Raw genomic sequence first — 19,048 nt, forward strand, 5'->3', positions numbered from 1 at the left:
TGTATCTCTGTGACTGACTGAATTTTAACCATCTTGGAGAAGTTGCTGCCCCTGTTGTTCAGACAAACGCATCACTGCTCATCTCCAGGCAACCATTAATTGGACGAGACATGACTCTCCCATCTCAGACATGTCTCCCAGTGCACGCCGTATCTAATATCCCATCAAATGTCTTTTGATGAAAAAAGATTTGGGTATATTTTCGGTGGCATTAAAGTTGTAATTATAATGCAGACCAGGTCGGATTCAGCCACATTCGACTTGTGATTTTCTTGATCTGCCTGCCCTGATGACACTATTCTGCCTAAAGTATAGTGAGTTTAAATCTTAAAATACACACTTGTGCATATAATTATTGTGATAAATCATCCATCTTTCACTATGCCGCTCTTTCATCCTGCATGTGTGTTGTGATGCGGGCAATTTCAGGGAATGTACCTTTCAAGATTAGTCAGAATAAGTCTTGATTAGTCTGCATTTCAGTAAGTTAAGAATGAGTAACTGGTACTCTCTGGTGTAATATTATTGTGTAAGTAAATTTGTTAGTAAAAAGTGCTTGAAAACTGCTGTGTAAGTACAGTCTTGTTCAAAATAATAGCAGTACAATGTGACTAACCAGAATAATCAAGGTTTTTAGTATATTTTTTATTGCTACGTGGCAAACAAGTTACCAGTAGGTTCAGTAGATTGTCAGAAAACAAACAAGACCCAGCATTCATGATATGCACGCTCTTAAGGCTGTGCAATTGGGCAATTAGTTGAAAGGGGTGTGTTCAAAAAAATAGCAGTGTCTACCTTTGACTGTACAAACTCAAAACTATTTTGTACAAACATTTTTTTTTCTGGGATTTAGCAATCCTGTGAATCACTAAACTAATATTTAGTTGTATGACCACAGTTTTTTAAAACTGCTTGACATCTGTGTGGCATGGAGTCAACCAACTTGTGGCACCTCTCAGCTGTTATTCCACTCCATGATTCTTTAACAACATTCCACAATTCATTCACATTTCTTGGTTTTGCTTCAGAAACAGCATTTTTGATATCACCCCACAAGTTCTCAATTGGATTAAGGTCTGGAGATTGGGCTGGCCACTCCATAACATTAATTTTGTTGGTTTGGAACCAAGACTTTGCCCGTTTACTAGTGTGTTTTGGGTCATTGTCTTGTTGAAACAACCATTTCAAGGGCATGTCCTCTTCAGCATAGGGCAACATGACCTCTTCAAGTATTTTAACATATGCAAACTGATCCATGATCCCTGGTATGCGATAAATAGGCCCAACACCATAGTAGGAGAAACATGCCCATATCATGATGCTTGCACCTCCATGCTTCACTGTCTTCACTGTGTACTGTGGCTTGAATTCAGAGTTTGGGGGTCGTCTCACAAACTGCCTGTGGCCCTTGGACCCAAAAAGAACAATTTTACTCTCATCAGTCCACAAAATGTTCCTCCATTTCTCTTTAGGCCAGTTGATGTGTTCTTTGGCAAATTGTAACCTCTTCTGCACATGCCTTTTTTTTAACAGAGGGACTTTGCGGGGGATTCTTGAAAATAGATTAGCTTCACACAGACGTCTTCTAACTGTCACAGTACTTACAGGTAACTCCAGACTGTCTTTGATCATCCTGGAGGTGATCATTGGCTGAGCCTTTGCCATTCTGGTTATTCTTCTATCCATTTTGATGGTTGTCTTCCGTTTTCTTCCACGTCTCTCTGGTTTTGCTCTCCATTTTAAGGCATTGGAGATCATTTTAGCTGAACAGCCTATCATTTTTTGCACCTCTTTATAGGTTTTCCCCTCTCTAATCAACTTTTTAATCAAAGTACGCTGTTCTTCTGAACAATGTCTTGAACGACCCATTTTCCTCAGCTTTCAAATGCATGTTCAACAAGTGTTGGCTTCATCCTTAAATAGGGGCCACCTGATTCACACCTGTTTCTTCACAAAATTGATGACCTCAGTGATTGAATGCCACACTGCTATTTTTTTGAACACACCCCTTTCAACTAATTCAACTAATTGCCCAATTGCACAGCCTTAAGAGCGTGCATATCATGAATGCTGGGTCTCATTTGTTTTCTGAGAATCTACTGAACCTACTGGTAACTTGTTTGCCACGTAGCAATAAAAAAATATACGAAAAACCTTGATTATTCTGGTTAGTCACATTGTACTGCTATTATTTTGAACAAGACTGTACATTGAAATACATTGTCACCGGATAGTCTTGCCAACCTGTTTGTATCAACAAAGTATGTAATTATACTTGCATAATACTGTAAGTAGGGATCCATTATTAAAATTCTGATTGGGTTATGGCTGATAAATGGCAGATTAAAATGTATTAATCTACAAACCTGATTCCAAAAAAGTTGGGACACTGTACGAATTGAGAGTAAAAAAAGAAGGATAGCATATCAAATGTTGAAAGTGAGACATTTTGAAAAGTCATGCCAAATATTGGCTGATTTTGGATTTCATGAGAGCTACACTTTCCAAAAAAGTTGGGACAGGTAGCAAAAAGAGGCCGGAAAAGTTAAATGCACATATAAGGAACAGCTGGAGGACCAATATGCAATTTATTAGGTAAATTGGCAACATGATTGGGTATAAAAGAGCCTCTCAGCGTGGCAGTGTCTCTCAGAAGTCAAGATGGGCAGAGGATCACCAATTCCCCCAATGCTGAGTTTGAAGTCTATCATCATCTACAGTGCATAATATCATCCAAAGATTCAGAGAATCTGGAACAAACTCTGTGCGTAAGGGGCAAGGCCGGAAATCCACACTGGATGCCCGTGATCTTCGGGACCTTAGATGGCACTGCATCACATACAGGAATGCTACTGTAATGGAAATCACAACATGGGCTCAGGAATACTTCCAGAAAACATTGTCTGTGAACACAATCCACCGTGCCATTCACCGTTGCCGGCTAAAACTCTATAGGTCAAAAGAGAAGCCATATCTAAACATGATCCAGAAGCGTAGGCGTTTTCTCTGGGCCAAGGCTCATTTAAAATGGACCGTGGAAAAGTTGAAAACTGTTCTGTGGTCAGACGAATCAAAATTTGAAGTTCTTTTTGAAAACTGGGATGCCATTTCATCCAGACTAAAGAGGACAAGGACAACCCAAGGTGTTTTCAGCGCTCAGTTCAGAAGCCTGCATCTCTGATGGTATGGGGTTACAGGAGTGCGTGTGGCATGGGCGGCTTACACATCTGGAAAGGCACCATTAATGCTGAAATGTATATCCAAGTTCTAGAACAACATATGATTCCATCCAGATGTCGTCTCTTTCAGGAAAGACCTTGCATTTTCCAACATGACAATGCCAGACCACATACTGCATCAATTACAACATCATGGCTGTGTAGAAGACGGATCCGGGTACTGAAATGACCAGTCTGTAGACCAGATCTTTCAACCATAGAAAACATTTGGAGCATCTTAAAGAGGAAAATGCAACAAAGACCTAAGACAGTTGAGCAACTAGAAGCCTGTATTAGACAAGAATGGAACAACATTTCTATTCCTAAACTTGAGCAACTTGTCTCCTCAGTCCCCGGACGTTTGCAGACTGTTATAAAAAGAAGAGAGGATGCCACACAGTGGTAAACATGGCCTTGTCCCAACTTTTTTGAGATGTGCTGATGCCATGAAATTTAAAATCAACTTATTTTCCCCTTAGAATTATACATTTTCTCAGTTTAAACATTTGATACGGGTTTGTATTATACTTGACTCTTTGTGCATTTTGGAGTATTTTAGTTAATAAAATGATATAAAAAATATGACAACACTATTATGCTTTAATTTATTATGCTTTTTAATCTGCTTTAATGTACATGGAGTCTCATTGAAATCATGTTCCACTGCAAGCTTATGACAGTTATTGATACCATTGAACTTCATCTATGTGTAACGGAGAAGAGGTTATGAATGTGTAATTTTGGGTCCCACCTGTAAGCTATGTAATTCATGAAAGCATCTTGCATGATATTTGGATGAAGCTTTAAACTGTTCATTGGACACTCTTTCAATGACTGTTTAGTGGTTGTTGAGAAGCAGCTTTAAAGTGCAACATTGTCGGATGGATTCTGATTGAATGGCTTGTAACCTTTGGATATGTGCACTTCTGCAGGTTCGAGGGAATAAAGGTGACGTGCTCTATATCCTAGACGCTAGTAATCCTCGCCATGCTAACTGGCTTCGCTTCGTTCATCAGGCCCCTTCACAGGAGCAGAAGAACCTGGCCGCCATTCAGGTATGACCCGATGCTACAGCCTGATAACCACAGAGATCTCTTTACATTCTCTCAGATACACATCGTTGCTAGGTCCTGAATACATTGGCAGCTGCCTTCTTAACAGCTTAATTTGAGGGACTGATTTGGAACACTGTATAGACAAGAAGTCTGCATCAACCTACAATAAGTGTAAGTAAGGTTTGACTCTAATGGTGTGTTCACATATGCGCACCGCGTCACGCACTCTAGATTACTCGTGGGATGTTTTTTGTGTCACTTCCTTGAATAAAAACAGCGTAATCAACCATGGTGGAGATGGCCACAATCACTGTTTTGTACCTTAATTTAATTCTAAACTCAAAACCTACCCATTTAACCAATACTACCTGTAACATTATGTATTTTCTTAAACTGTTCTGGTTCTCTGCTTGTATTTGGCTGTTTGTACTACTACTGTGATCTGCAACTGCAATCGCACATGTCTTTGACTTGGCAAATGTCCATTGTCCATTTAATTGATTATAAACAGTATGCAGTTATTGTTTTTCTGCTACTCTCATTGTGAAGCGTCCTTGAGCTTGGGAAAGGCTCTATATATATATATTAAACATACTAATACGAATTGAACATTTTACGTAGGCAACTCATTAGGTTTTGGTTCAGAGCCACGGAGTATAAGAGCAGCTTTGAAACGGAGGCAGAAAGCAGAGGGAATGAGATGGAGTGAGCAGTTTGTTATGTCTGGCGGTGTTGATGTGCTTTTGCAGAGCCAGAGATCTGAAAACACCAAAGAGTGTGGAGATAAGAGAAGTGTAATGAGCCTTAGACGAATAAAACATACACACAGGGACATGTGGGCGTACACATTGAGGTCACATGAGCTGGATATGGCAGCTGAGTAGTGACCAATAATGCAGTGAGCTGGCAACCTTCAGTGCCCTTCTCACAGTCAGTATTAATGCACCTGTAGCACCTTGAGATTCAGATAAAATAATGTGAATAATACTGTGATTGCAGAATGATTTCACAGCTCATCTCAACACCTAAAAACATATCTTTGTGCTTAACATAGCTAGCAAGGGTTCACTATAGAGTCAGTCACAACAAAGACCGAATGTAAATGTGCAGTATGCTTCTGCATGCTAGATGTGTTCCTAGGGTTGCTTATGGTAATGGTTAAATGAATAAATATTAAAACTGATCATTATTTAAATGATTACTTTATAAACGTGAATATTAATCAAAGTTGTTGTCTTGAGAAATGTCTTCATAATTTCACGTAAGCGCCAGTCAAGGGAATATTAACTTGATGTCTTGTTTATTTGATCTCATCTAGTTTACTGGTTTATTTATCATTTACATTAACACACTCTCTACCTTATTAAAACTGGTACAAAGAATCTTCCATTCAAAGCTGAAATAAGTGAAAAAAAGTGAAATAACAAATTTTATTTAAGATAATTGCAATTCATATTTAATATTTCCAATTAATCCCAGGAATTTAAAAAAAGAGTACAATTTCAACAGCAGCAGTCTTTTTCTGCTGAAATTGCTGTCATTTTTACAGTCACTTTCATTATCTCAGAAGATATGGCTAAACTCCAGCATACTGTTTGATTAAACTTAATTTATCTAGAGAAGCAGAAATTGTGATTTAAAATATGATTAAGGGAAGTCCAGTGTGTTCCCAAAATATCAAGATTTTGTATCTGCAACATGTTGTCTTATGTTTTTCTCAATAAACTAAATTGACAATGTACTACTATAATACTTTACCGACTATGCATTATTAATCATTACAGTTTAATAGTAAATTGAATTCTTTTTCTCTCATGGACGGATGCAGACTTTGCACTGCAGTGTGTCTGTGAACTGGTCTCAGTTTGAAATGTTGGCGGTCTGATGGCCATCAAGAGAACCGAGTCTGTGTTTCGTCACACATGACATCTCTCTCACCATCTCCCTGTGTTTTTAACATAATGTACAGCAAAGGTGCTTATTTCCACATGACCTTTAGGCATTGAAGGTCCGATAAAGTCATTAAACAGGGGTTCAAGTGTTTGGCCTTTGACCTTAATCAGGAAGCGCTGCTGATCTTACGCTTCCCCTCGTGTAAAGGTTTGATTGCGTCTCCCAGCAGATCACTGTTGTGTTGTCTGTTCAGTGTCAGACAACACCTGCTTGCTTTTCAACGTCTAATTCAGTTATAACACACACACACACACACACACACACACACACACACATACACACACAAATGGAAGATCATTCTTTCTATATGCAGTAATCATCAATTTAGTGTGATATAGAAATCTGACTGATACCAAGAGCTTACATTTCTGTTTATTATGGCTCACACCTTATATACACTATCATTGAAAAGTTTCTGGTCTGTAAGTTTTGTAAAGGTTTTTGAAAGCAGCCTCTTCTGTTCAACAGGACTGCATTTATTTGATCAAAAAAATGTATTTTCAGCATCTTTGCTCCAGTCTTCAGTGTCTAATATACTGATTCACTGCTCAAGAAACATTTCTGATTATTATCAATGATGAAAACAGTTCCTTCATATTTTTGTCGAAACGGTGATATTCCTTTTTGCAGGATTCTTTGAGGAAAAGAAAGCATAAACAGAAATCTCTTCTAGCAATGCAAAAACTTTCCTGACACTTTTGATCAATTTAATGTGCATTATGTTGCTGACACTGTTTCTGTGAACAGGACGGGGAGAATATTTTCTATCTGGCTGTTGATGACATCGAGACGGATACAGAGCTTCTGATTGGCTACCTGGACAGTGATATGGAGGAGGAAGAGGAGGACCTGGAGGAAGACCAGGACATCAAAGATGAAGATGGGAGCAGTAAAGAGAGCAAACACCTCGGTGCAGAAACAGGTATGCATGTTAAGGGTCTTTCTATGAATCATTTACACAGAAATGAGTGAATTGTTCTACAGATAACCATCTAGATCACTATAATTAGGAATAAATAAAATGGGCATAAATAATTACAATAGTAGTAGTGATCATTTGTTATGAATAAATGCACAGTTTATGTTTTTTGTTGTAGTTTAATGGCCATGTAGTCATAATTGTGTCAAAAAGCAGCAGTGAAACGCGGTTCTTCATATCCATTATCACACACTTAAAGGGATAGTTCACCCAGAAATGACAATTTGATGAAAATATACTCATTCTCAGGCCATTCAAGATGTAGATGAGTTTGTTTCTTCATCAGATTTGGAGAATTGTAGCATTGCATCACTTGCTCACCAATAGATGCTCTGCAGTGAATGGGTGCCGTCAGAATGAGAGTCAAAGAGCTGATAAAAACATCACAATAATCCACACCACTCCAGTCCATCAGTTAATGTCTTGTAAAGTGAAAAGCTGTGTATCTGTAAGAAACAAATCAATCAAGGCATCCATAATCCATAATCACACTTCCTCCGATTCACACAACATACTGTGTTGTTGTATTATGTTGTATGATAAATATGGCAGCATTACATAAGCCAGTGCAAAACTAACATCTCTGGTTTATAATGTGTGTGTGTGTGTGTGTGTAGAGCTGGTGATTAAGAAGGAAGATTACCCGTGTCTGCTGTGTGAGAGCAGCTTCCCCAGTGAAGAAGTGTTAGCTGAACATCTTCAGAGCCTTCATCAGAGAGGAAGTACAGAGGACAAAGAGTTCAAATGTCACTCCTGCGGAAAAGAGTTTCCTGTCAAACAGGCCCTGCAGCGCCAGTCAGTAACACACACACACACACACACACACACAGTACACAGCTCATCAGTGTCTCACGTATTAATGCTGATGTTGTCCTGTTGATTTGCAGTGTTCTTCACTGTACAGAGAGCTCCGCTTCATCAGGAGACCCTTCAAAAGCTCATCAGTGTGTCCTGTGTCACAGCACCTTCTGTTCAGAGTCCAGGTACATCAGTCTCGAGCCGTTTCCATTCTCATGTGCAATGCCCACTACTCCTGTTTCCCTTCGAAGCGTGCCACATTAAAGAAGCATTTTCTGGTGATTTTAGGTTAAAATTGAGTGTTTGTGTGTGCAGTTTTGAGCAGCATAAAGAGGTGTGTAAAGGAGACGGTCGGTTCATCTGTAAGGTTGAGAGCTGTGGGAAAAGATTCAGGAGTAAAGACGCCTTGAAGAAACACAAAGGCAACGTCCACACAGGTTGGTGGTGTCACACACACACACACACACACACAAACACGTGAGAGAGATATCACCCGTCTGTAATGAGAGTCTAATCAGCAGCTGTTTAACATCTTCATTAATCTCTTCATTTCTGAGCCGCTCTTCATCCTCTCGGTCTGTCAGATAAACGCTAAGCGCTCCCTCCCTCTCTACACTCATCTTTTCACCAGACCCTCAACACGTCTGTCTCTCTGCCAGAAGCGCACACATCTGAGAAAACGAGTCAAAGACCCCTAATCAGCCGATGAAAGCATGTATCAGAATGTTATTGTCAGTAATTATAATTGGGCCGTTTAGCCACATGTAAGTAAATAAGTCATTTGCAAATTAATCCAAACAGTAAGCTAAACGATTAACTGAGCGCTTGTGGAAGTGCTTACAGCTATATAAATAAATAATGTGTGTTTTGCTATGGTAAGGTCTTTAAAGTGGACATGGAGAAGAGGATAAAGCTTTGACATACTATTTAGATGTAAACATTACAACGTGCAATCTCTCTGCCTAGTCCAACCAAACCTCTTTTTCATGATTCTGTTCTGTGCTTTTCTGGGCTGTGAATATCAGCTCTGGATCACGACACTTTTCATAACTTGAAACAACTTAAAATGAAGATAAATGGTACAAAACAAGATATCTTGGATTATAATTAACAAATCTTTCTACACTTTTCATGCCAACAACTTATTTGTTTGCAGTAAAGTTATTTTATTTACAATTATAGTTTGCTATGCATTTTATGTTATTTATCTAAAAGATTTCTGACTGTGAAGTTATTTAGATAAATAATTATGTATCTAATTATTTAGAATTAAAGACAATCCAAGAAGATTTTAAGCACTCTGGATGTTACAATATTCTCAAAACCCATGCAGACTTTAAACTGGTTTTATGTTTTTAAACTTTGAACGTACATTTGCTGTGTTGACTGTTTTATACCTGTTAAAGAGAAAATAATAAAATGAAAATCTGTCATCATTTAATCACACTCATTCAATCACGGTCATTCAATCAGATGGAAAGATAAATCATGGATTTAACGGATGCAAAGACGTGATCAGACTACCGATCAGACGCGTCCTCGCGTGGGTCCAGAGACGCGATGCCCTGCGTTTGGCGTGTATGCCCCATAATACTAATCTTGTTGTTTGTTATAATAGCATAAGTTTTCTGTAAAGATAGGAATAAAAACAACTCACCTGTCGAGTAAAACACAAGCGAGATCGGCATCTCTTTCTAGTTGAAGTTTGTCGCGAAGCTCTCTTCATCTAGAAAATGCAACATCGATATTAATCCTCGCTCTTTCTCTCCTCTTCTCCCAAACTCTTCTTCCTTTCTCTTCTTGGTTCATTTAATTGGCCCGGACGCTTACGTTTACGGGAGCTGTCCTTGTTGACAGAACCAGTGGCAGACGGTAAACAGTAATTATGTTCCATAAATAGAAGAAAAAGAAGAAAAAAAGAAGTAAATAATGGACTGCTTGAAGCAAACTAGTGGTTTGCTGGACACTAGACACTACTTCCGCATTTGTCCATGACATTTTTGTAATGTGGTTTCTATGTCAGTAAAGGTGGTAACAAATGGTAACTAACATCACTGTTTGGAATGGGAATTTTCTCTTAATTTACAAGTACCGTATTTTTCGGACTATAAGTAGCAACTGAGTATAAGTCGCATCAGTCCAAAAATACGTCATGATGAGGAAAAAAAACATATAGAACCAAGAACCAAGTGAAAACATTACCGTCTACAGCCACAAGAGGGCGCTATATGTCTTCAGTGTAGAGTACAAGAGCACTGAGCAGCATAGAGCGCCCTCTCGCGGCTGGAGACGGTAATGTTTTCTCTTGGTTCATGTCTCTTGGTTTATGTCAAATTAATTTTGATAAATAAGTCGCACCTCACTATAAGTCGCAGGACCAGCCAAACTATAAAAAAGTGTGATTTATAGTCTGGAAAATATGGTACTTGAAAACATTAGAGATATTGTTAGTAAACAGCTGGACAAAATATATGACACTAGTCTAGTGGTTTTTGGATATTGTACTGCAAATATCTTACAAATTGTACCTTTAATATATATGTGTGTGTACGATTGTTCAATTAATTAGCAAATTAGCAGTCTATTTTCAGCTCCTTAAAATAGCAATGCGTCTGAACACGCCTCTTTTTTAGACCAGCATGCCCATGCCCGGGAAAATGTGAACGGCACCGGACTGAAACTAGCAAACACATTTGCGCTGCGCCTTGCGTCGCATTGGGTGTATGATAGGGCCCAAGGTATTTTGAAGAATTTTGGTAATCAAGTAGTTGCTGGTAGCCATAGAAGTACATGGCTAGAAGCAAATATTTGGTTACCAGTATCTTCTGTTCAACATACTGTAAGATAGAAAATCATGCAGGTTTGGAGTGTGAATTTTTTTTTCATAATATTTATTTTTCGGTGAACTATGCCTTCAGGTTTCAACAATATGCTGAAATTAACCACTCACCAGAGAGTTCATTTACATATTGAAATTTTAAGGACACACTACCAAAAACAAACAAGTGAACAAAACTAAAACACTAAATTCGGACTGTTTTTTGCTGCAAGAAACCTCGACTAAGATTAAAGTGTATTACCAAATAAAGTGTAGAATATGACCTTTGAAATTCTTTTCAATAAGCCAGTGCTTTAAGGGATTGTTATTGAGTTATTGAGGGATATTATATCTTCCTTTTATACGGGAAATACGTCTTAGCTGACCTTTCACCCCTTTTAAATATAGATGTTTTCGTCTTGGTGTTGTACTTCATGCTAAACCAGGAACTGCTTCATGTAAGGACTTCCTGATGTTTACTTGGAACTAATGCAGTGTCTCCATTAGCAGCTCCTCATGCCATCAGGATGTGTCCTGCTGCTCATGTGATGTATGACCTGTGTGTGTGTGTGTGTGTGTGTGTGTAGGGAGTGCTCGCAGGAAGTTGGTATGCACCATCTGTAATAAGAAGTGCTCATCCTCACTCAACCTGCAGGAACACCGCAAGGTCAGATCATCTCTCCATAAATCTCCTCTTATCGTTCATCCGGTTCATCTCTTCATATTTCTTACCTTTCACTTCATCTATTTTGGCTTTAATCTGTCTCCTCTGTCATGCCATCTATTCCTCTGTCCTTTTTCTGGCCCTGTCTCAAATGACACACTCAGCGCTTGCAGTGCTCCATACTTTTAGTCCGCACTTTTAGCACTAAAGGAATAACGCAAATCAGGTAATGGAATAAACATTTGGAAAAATCTAGCACTCAACACAATTTGCACCATGCAGTTCTCCATCTTGCAGGCTGGTTATGATTTGACATCCTGTCCACCAGTCCACCAGACTTGACTTGGTTCTTGAAAATATAAAATGGGTTTACAGCTTGCTAATTGTGACGGGATAATACTGCTGCTGACATTAGCAAACAAAACACATTTATAAATCTGTTTCTGTATACATTTATTTACATTAAACAGAACTATATTTTCAAGTAAAAGTATGAAAATGCCAGTACTGTCAAAACTGACAGTTCTGACTTTTTCCCCTCACAATTGAGTTTATATCTCACAATTCTTATTTTCTCAAAATGTAGATATATACTGTATAAGTCTAATTCTGAGGATAAAAAAAAGACCTATAAATTGCGAGTTCATATTTCACAATTCTGACTTTATAATGGACATATTTCTTGTTATAAAGTCAGAAAGTGTCACAGATGAAGATCACAAGAGCAAAAATCCACATCAAGTTCACCATTTAGGACCTCATCTTTCGTATCTCGCTTAAGTTCTCACCTTCGTTTTTCCCTCTCTTTGGCTGCTGTCTGATCCATATATGTAATTCTGCCCTAGTCTGTTTCATTGTTTTTGAAAAGCTGGACAAAAATAAGAAATGTAGCCATCTTAGACTCTGCTTGGCTCTTGTATGCCGTCCATCTCTCTCTGTCTCTTAGCTGGAGATGGGCTTCATGTTGATGTTGTAAGGTTTTCCACTGGTGTGAGTGTGTACAGAAAAGTGGTCTTTTGTTTCACAACTCATCCCCGTGGCCCTTGTGAAATTTAAGAGTTGGGGAGTCCAGACGGCCCGACCTTCCTGCTGGCGTCAGGGTTCCTCTACAAAAAAACAGAGGAATATCAAACAAATAGCTTCATCATCATCTCCAAATCACCACAAAAGTCTGTTAATGGTCCATTTATTCCTGGGAAGATTCATGGTTAGAGTGTGTGGGCGTCCTTTTCAATATATATTCCACGTTTTAGATTCTTTTCAGTGAAACCGCAATGCTAAACCTTGGCAGAACGAGTTGAAAGTGACAAATGAAGGTCATATGATTTTCTGACTGAAGGAGGTAGGTGAAGAACCACAATGCAGGTTTAATGTTCTCATGATTGGAATGTTCCCATTGCTCCACCAAACCAACATCCGGCTCTGTTTTGGCCTGAAGAATGCTATCATCACCCTCTTTGCCTAAACTTGACGTAAAACAGGCACTTCCTCCTGTCAGTGTTCACTCCTCAGCGGTTATCAGCGCAGCTGTTCTGAGAGCGCGTCTTTCCAGTCACAGCTGTCCAGATTAGGCTTCACCTGGAAGAGAATCATCTGCGTTTGCTGCTGTGGTGGACATTTCTGATTGTTCGGAAATGCTATACAAAAAAAACTTTTGCAATACAAAGAAAGGATTTTTAGAAATGTTGGCCTACTGAAAAGTATGAACATGAAAAGTATGAGCATGTACAGCACTCAATACTCAGTTGGGGCTCCTTTTGCCTGAATGACTGCAGCAATGCGGCGTGGCATGGAGTCGATCAGTCTGTGGCACTGCTCAGGTGTTATGAGAGACCAGGTTGCTCTGATAGTGGACTTCAGCTCTTCTACATATTGCATCTTCCTCTTCACAATACCCCACAGATTTTCTATGGGTTAAGGTCATGAGTTTGCTGGCTAATTAAGAACAGGGATACCATGGTCCTTAAACCAGGTACTGGTAGCTTGGCACTGTGTGCAGGTGCCAAGTCCTGTTGGAAAATGAAATCTGCGTCTCCATAAAGTTGGTCAGCAGCAGGAAGAATGAAGTGTTTTAAAACTTCCTGGTATATTGCTGCGTTGACCTTGGACCTCAGAAAACAGAGTCGACCAACACCAGCAGATAACATGGCACCCCAAACCATCACTGACTGTGGAAACTTTACACTGGACCTCAAGCAACGTGGATTGTGCCTCTCCTCTCTTCCTCCAGACTCTGGGACCCTGATTTCCAAAGGAAATGCAAAATTTACTTTCATCAGAGAACATAACTTTGGACCACTCAGCAGCAGTCCAGTTCTTTTTGAAGCGAGACGCTTCTGACGCTGTGTGTTGTTCAATAGTGGCTTGACACAAGGAATGCGAAGCTCAAACACATGTCTTGCAGACGTCTGTGTGTAGTGGTTCTTGAAGCACTGACTCCAGCTGCAGTCCACTCTTTGTGAATCTCCCCCACATTTTTTAATGGGTTTTGTTTCACAATCCTCTCCAGGGTGCAGTTATCCCTATTGCTTGTACAATTGTTTCTACCACATCTTTTCCTTCCCTCCACCTCTCTATTAATGTGCTTGGACACAGAGCTCTGTGAACACCCAGCCTCTTTTGCAATGACCTTTTGTGTCTTGCCCTCCTTGTGGAAGGTGCCAAATGGTTGTCTTTTGACCACTTGACAACTGTCAAGTCTCCCCCATGATTGTGTAGCCTACAGAACTAGACTGAGAGTTTTGAGTTAATCAGCTAATTAGAGTGTGGCACCAGGTGTCCTCAATATCGAACCTTTTCACAATATTCTAATTTTCTGAGATACTTTATTTAGGATTTTCCATAGTTGTCAGTTATAATCATCAAAATTAAAAGAAATAAACATTTGAAACATATCAGTCTGTGTGTAATGAATGAATATAATATATACGTTTCACTTTTTTAATGGAATTAGTGAAAGAAATGAACTTTTTGATGATATTCTAATTATATAACCAGCACCTTTAGTTATAGTTGGTTGAATATTATCTATCCATTTAGTATGACCTTTATTCTGTCAAAAGAAAGTTTATTTAGTGGGAAGCTGATCTATTATCATTTTTGGTAAGTAATGCATACATAGCACGTGTACTTTCTGAACTCATCGATGAAAGAGTTTTAGCATCAGGTCTAACAAAAACTCCCCCACATCATGATGAATTTAAGTTTCAATCTCTGTGGCCTTACTTCATTTCCTGGGCTGCTCGTTATGCAAACACACAGTTTGGTCATGGGGCTTTTTCCTGATTTTCCATCCCTCTCCATCTTTGTCTTTGTAATAGATGTCCAGCCTTCCTTTTTTGCACCAGACCGTGTCCATCTGACTGCAGACCATCATACCAGCCGTGTCGTTTGGAAAGCCTGCTAATATAATTTGCTTTGTGAAAGTGGGGACTTAAAAGCTTCTCTTCCACATGCAGAAAGTTTCTCTATACGTTTATAAACTGGCATGAGAATATTACAAGTGCCAAGCATTTCCCAGATAACTAAGTCATTAGAGCTGTGAATGGAGCTTGTGGCTTTGTTCTCAGTACTTCAAGACATTTAGAGAAGATCTTAGAAATGACTTTCAGAGCATTGATAGAGCGGCATTTTTTTTAATTAAATGACTTTACAAATTCAGATATATTCACAGTAGAGAAGAGTGGGGTAAGATGTGCCAGTTTTTATGTAAAAGAACAGTTCACCCAAAAATGAAACTTCTGTTATTTATTCACCCTCATGTTGTCCCAAACCCATAAGACATATGTTCATATTTGAAAAAATGAACAAATATTTTTCAAGATATTTTTAACGAAAACTTAGCGATATCTGCAGCTCCACTGAAAGTCCATTAAACCACAACTTTGATGATTCAAAAAGTTCATTAAAAACACACAAGCACAGTTGAGCTTGTGTTTATCGTATTTGATGTGCTCTATTTATGTGTGTTGATTAATGTTTACGTGTGAGTAATAGCATACATTCAATTTGTTCATCATATAAAGTGATCATGTATCTTAAGAAGACTTTTTACAATGTCTTCATTAACTTCTTAAAGCATTCAAGTTTTGGTGTAGAGGACTTTCAATGGAGGCACAGAAATCTCAGGTTTGATTAAAATAAAATACAAATATTATGAAGAGTCCAGGTTATGAAGAGTCCAGGTGCATCTTGATACCACTTATCCACTGACATATCTTACCCCTCCCTGCCCTGTGTACGTTTTTTTAGACGCTCTCACAGATGATGTTTAAACATAATATTTACTTGACATCTTAACATTTTAACGAAACCAAATTAGAAGGAACCATCGCTGCAAAGAGGGCACTGGAAAAATCCATCAGATTTATAGTTAGGGCACAGTTTTGTCATATAAAACTTCAGTTAGTGTTTAATTGGAGGATTACTTTGTGTAAAACCACACTTTTTTATACAGTGCTACTAATTGCACTAGAATTACAGTAACTCTCAGAAAGCAATTTCAAGGATCACAGCTTTTCCAGAAACAACCTGTTCGATATTAGTAGAAGTAGTTAGTATGAAACAAGAAAATAATAGCACACACTCCTAGAATGCTGTAACACTACTGAATCAGCTCATTCTTAGAGTTTCGAAAACGATTTAGTTAAATTGAGCTATAACTCAGTAGTGTTCATGCCTCTTTAAATGGCTTCAGTATAGGTGGCAACTCTATGTTAGTAGTTCGTAGTGTAGCCAACTATGTTTCAAAAGAGTTAGAAGCTTCAAACTTCTAAGAATTTAAAGTAGTTAAACTAAATTATTAGAAGCGTGTAGCTCAGGAATATAGTGTTTCAAAGTATTTCAACATTGGTTTTACATCAAGCACTGTGACACATGTGGCGTGTTGTTTTCATCATACTGGATGAAGTAGCAGAGAATATATGACAGTTTTATTATGGCACGTTTGCAGTTTTCAACAGAAACTGACTGGAGAGAGTTCACAGTAATTTGTACGTCCTGATTCCCTGTGAGAAGTCGGACTGAAATGAACAGATGAACTGAAATGTGAACATTTATTAGCTGACTTGTGTTACTCAAAACCGATCAGACGTTTAATTACATTTCCATCTGTCTGTGTGTGTTGTCCTTTGTGAATTGGCTTAAGGATTATTTTCAAGGTCACACACCAAGAACAGGCAACTAAATCCCACCCAAGAGTTCAACAATCACCCTCGACGGTCCAATAAAAGACCTCAGATGTGTTCTGGTCATTACGTTCATATACTGAGCATTCGATTCTGGTCTGGGTTGTCCGTTTGTTGTACTTTGTGGTTACTAAACACAATTGGTGACACTGAAAGTTCGCCGTTTGAAAAAGTTGTTTTTCTTAAAGGATCCTCATGTTATTTCAAATTCGTTTTTTTTTTTTTTTTTTGAGAAATGCCTCAATGTTTTAATTTCTCCATACAATGGACTTTAATGGTAACCAAAATTGGTGGGTTACTAGCTTTATTTGAAATACCTTCCTCTGTGTTTCACAAAAGAAAGAAAGTAATACATGTTTGAAGCGACATTAGCGTGATTCAACAATACCAGAAAATTCCTTTTTCAGCTTTACAGTATTTTGTCATTTTTGTACTTGCGTCTTATGATGTTTGGTGTATTTTCAGGTTCATGAGATATTTGACTGTACTGACTGCGATAAAAAGTTCATCTCCACGAATCAGTTGAAGCGACACATGATCACACACTCTGGTAAAGAACATGCACTCACATACAAATAATTCCAACCATAAAAATGGGTATACTGAGATGGTGTTGGTTAGTTATTTGTGACGTGTGTGTAGAAAAGCGTCCGTACACCTGTGACATCTGCAGCCGGAGCTTCAAGCGTCTGGATCAGGCCACGGCTCACAAGATCATCCACAGTGAGGATAAACCGTACAAGTGTAAGCTGTGCTGGAAGGAGTTCGCCCACCGCAACGTCTACAAGAACCACAAAAAGGTACTGATCAGTGTGTGTGTGTGTGTGTTCTTGATGTCTTGAGAGGCCTTCGTTTGTTCCAGTTTCAAAGGAAAGAAAGATGGTTGGATGGACAGAGAGACTGACAGATTTTTGACCAAATAAACTGCTGTCATCTTATCTTAATGGCGATCTGGAGCCCAATCAGCCACTGTGGAGCCTAATCAAAACCTTCAGCCTAACCATGACCAGCAATGACCCCGTGTGACCCCTGACCTTTACACCCTGCAGATGGCATTAACCCCAAAACCCCACACAGCTCTGAACAGAGAGTGTGTGAAATAAAGAAAAGAGCACAGAAATCAACGTTCAGATCTAGAAGGATAATATTTGCTTGCTTAACAAATGACTTCAGTCTTTCCTTTAGAAAGTAAATATGAAAACTCTTTTGCTTTCTGCTGATTTGACCAAGGAAACTTAACATTCACTACATTTTTTTGGTTTTGAACTAAATACGAATGCCACTTTGCTTGTACAACTACAATGGAGGGGCCAAAATCTGCCAGTTTCTGATCTTACAAATCGTAATTTGTGCTTTGAAAATGAATGAAAGTCTTATAGGTTTGGAGCAATGCGAGGGTGAGTGAATGAAGACAGAAAAAAAACCTATTTTCATTCTAAGATTTCAGCGTTCCCCTATAGCCACATTTACTGGCCACTGGTTTGAGAACCGCTGTTCTAGGTCTTTGCCCGGTGGTTTCTCGGGGGTTCTGCGTGGTTCATTTGTGGTTAATACAACCCGAGTCAATATTGTCCACCAAAGAAAACCTGAAGTCTGAAGTAAAACCAACCTCAACAAGCCTCTGATATATGTCACATTACAGAAGTTTATTCATCTTATAAGAAAACACTTCTCTGAGCTGTTTTTCTGTCTGCAGACTCATTCGGAGGAGAGGCCCTTCCAGTGTGAGGAGTGTAAGGCCCTGTTCCGCACCCCGTTCTCCTTACAGCGCCACCTCCTCATTCATACCAGTAAGTGTGTGTGTGTGTGTATCAGACACAACGCTCCAAACACACATGCTGCACGAGTGCTCTGTGTTTGTGCCGTTACTCGTGAGTAAATGTGAGCAGCTCAGAGTATCCTGACACTCAAATCAAACCGGGTCCAGACAGACACGCGCCTCTCCATCGGCCCCCAGCGCCCCCTGAACCCTGGGCTCTGTGTCTGCGGGTGCAGGGGCTCACGGAGCCGACTGGTCCGGGCCGGAGGGACCTCAGCGCTGCTTTGCCCAGTCTAGACTGATCACACGGAGATTATTGAGCTAGAGGAATTTCCTGCTGTCCTCCCCAGAGACTCTCTCTCTCTCTCTCTCTCTCTCTCTCACACACACACACACACACACACACACACACTCTTTCATGTATCTGTAGGCCGGGGTTAGGCAGAAAGAAACAAAGTGTTGTGTGGGTTTAGATTTGTGTGTGGTAACTCTGATCTGTGCTGTTTTTACAGTGTGTGTGTGTGTGTGTGTGTGTGTGTGTGTGTGTGTGTGTGTGTGATCACTTACAGCCCACTGTGACATAATCTGATCCATCTGTGTCAATATTTGGTTATGAAA

At 39.2% G+C, this 19,048-nt stretch overlaps 1 protein-coding gene across 1 annotated transcript in view; it reads left to right on the forward strand.

The window, feature by feature from the left end:
* LOC127944152 (PR domain zinc finger protein 5) overlaps nt 1-19,048 on the forward strand; it is a 65,256-nt gene that overhangs the window by 7,451 nt on the left and 38,757 nt on the right. The window contains exons 3-11 of the mRNA XM_052539959.1: nt 4,151-4,273; nt 6,974-7,148; nt 7,823-8,000; nt 8,093-8,188; nt 8,319-8,440; nt 11,409-11,488; nt 17,137-17,221; nt 17,314-17,471; nt 18,368-18,461. Coding sequence (XP_052395919.1) covers nt 4,151-4,273; nt 6,974-7,148; nt 7,823-8,000; nt 8,093-8,188; nt 8,319-8,440; nt 11,409-11,488; nt 17,137-17,221; nt 17,314-17,471; nt 18,368-18,461 — 1,111 coding nt within the window. The remainder of the gene's footprint in view (nt 1-4,150; nt 4,274-6,973; nt 7,149-7,822; nt 8,001-8,092; nt 8,189-8,318; nt 8,441-11,408; nt 11,489-17,136; nt 17,222-17,313; nt 17,472-18,367; nt 18,462-19,048) is intronic.

This window comes from Carassius gibelio, chromosome A23, assembly GCF_023724105.1.
Source record: "Carassius gibelio isolate Cgi1373 ecotype wild population from Czech Republic chromosome A23, carGib1.2-hapl.c, whole genome shotgun sequence".
NCBI classification, from domain to species: Eukaryota; Metazoa; Chordata; class Actinopteri; order Cypriniformes; family Cyprinidae; genus Carassius; species Carassius gibelio.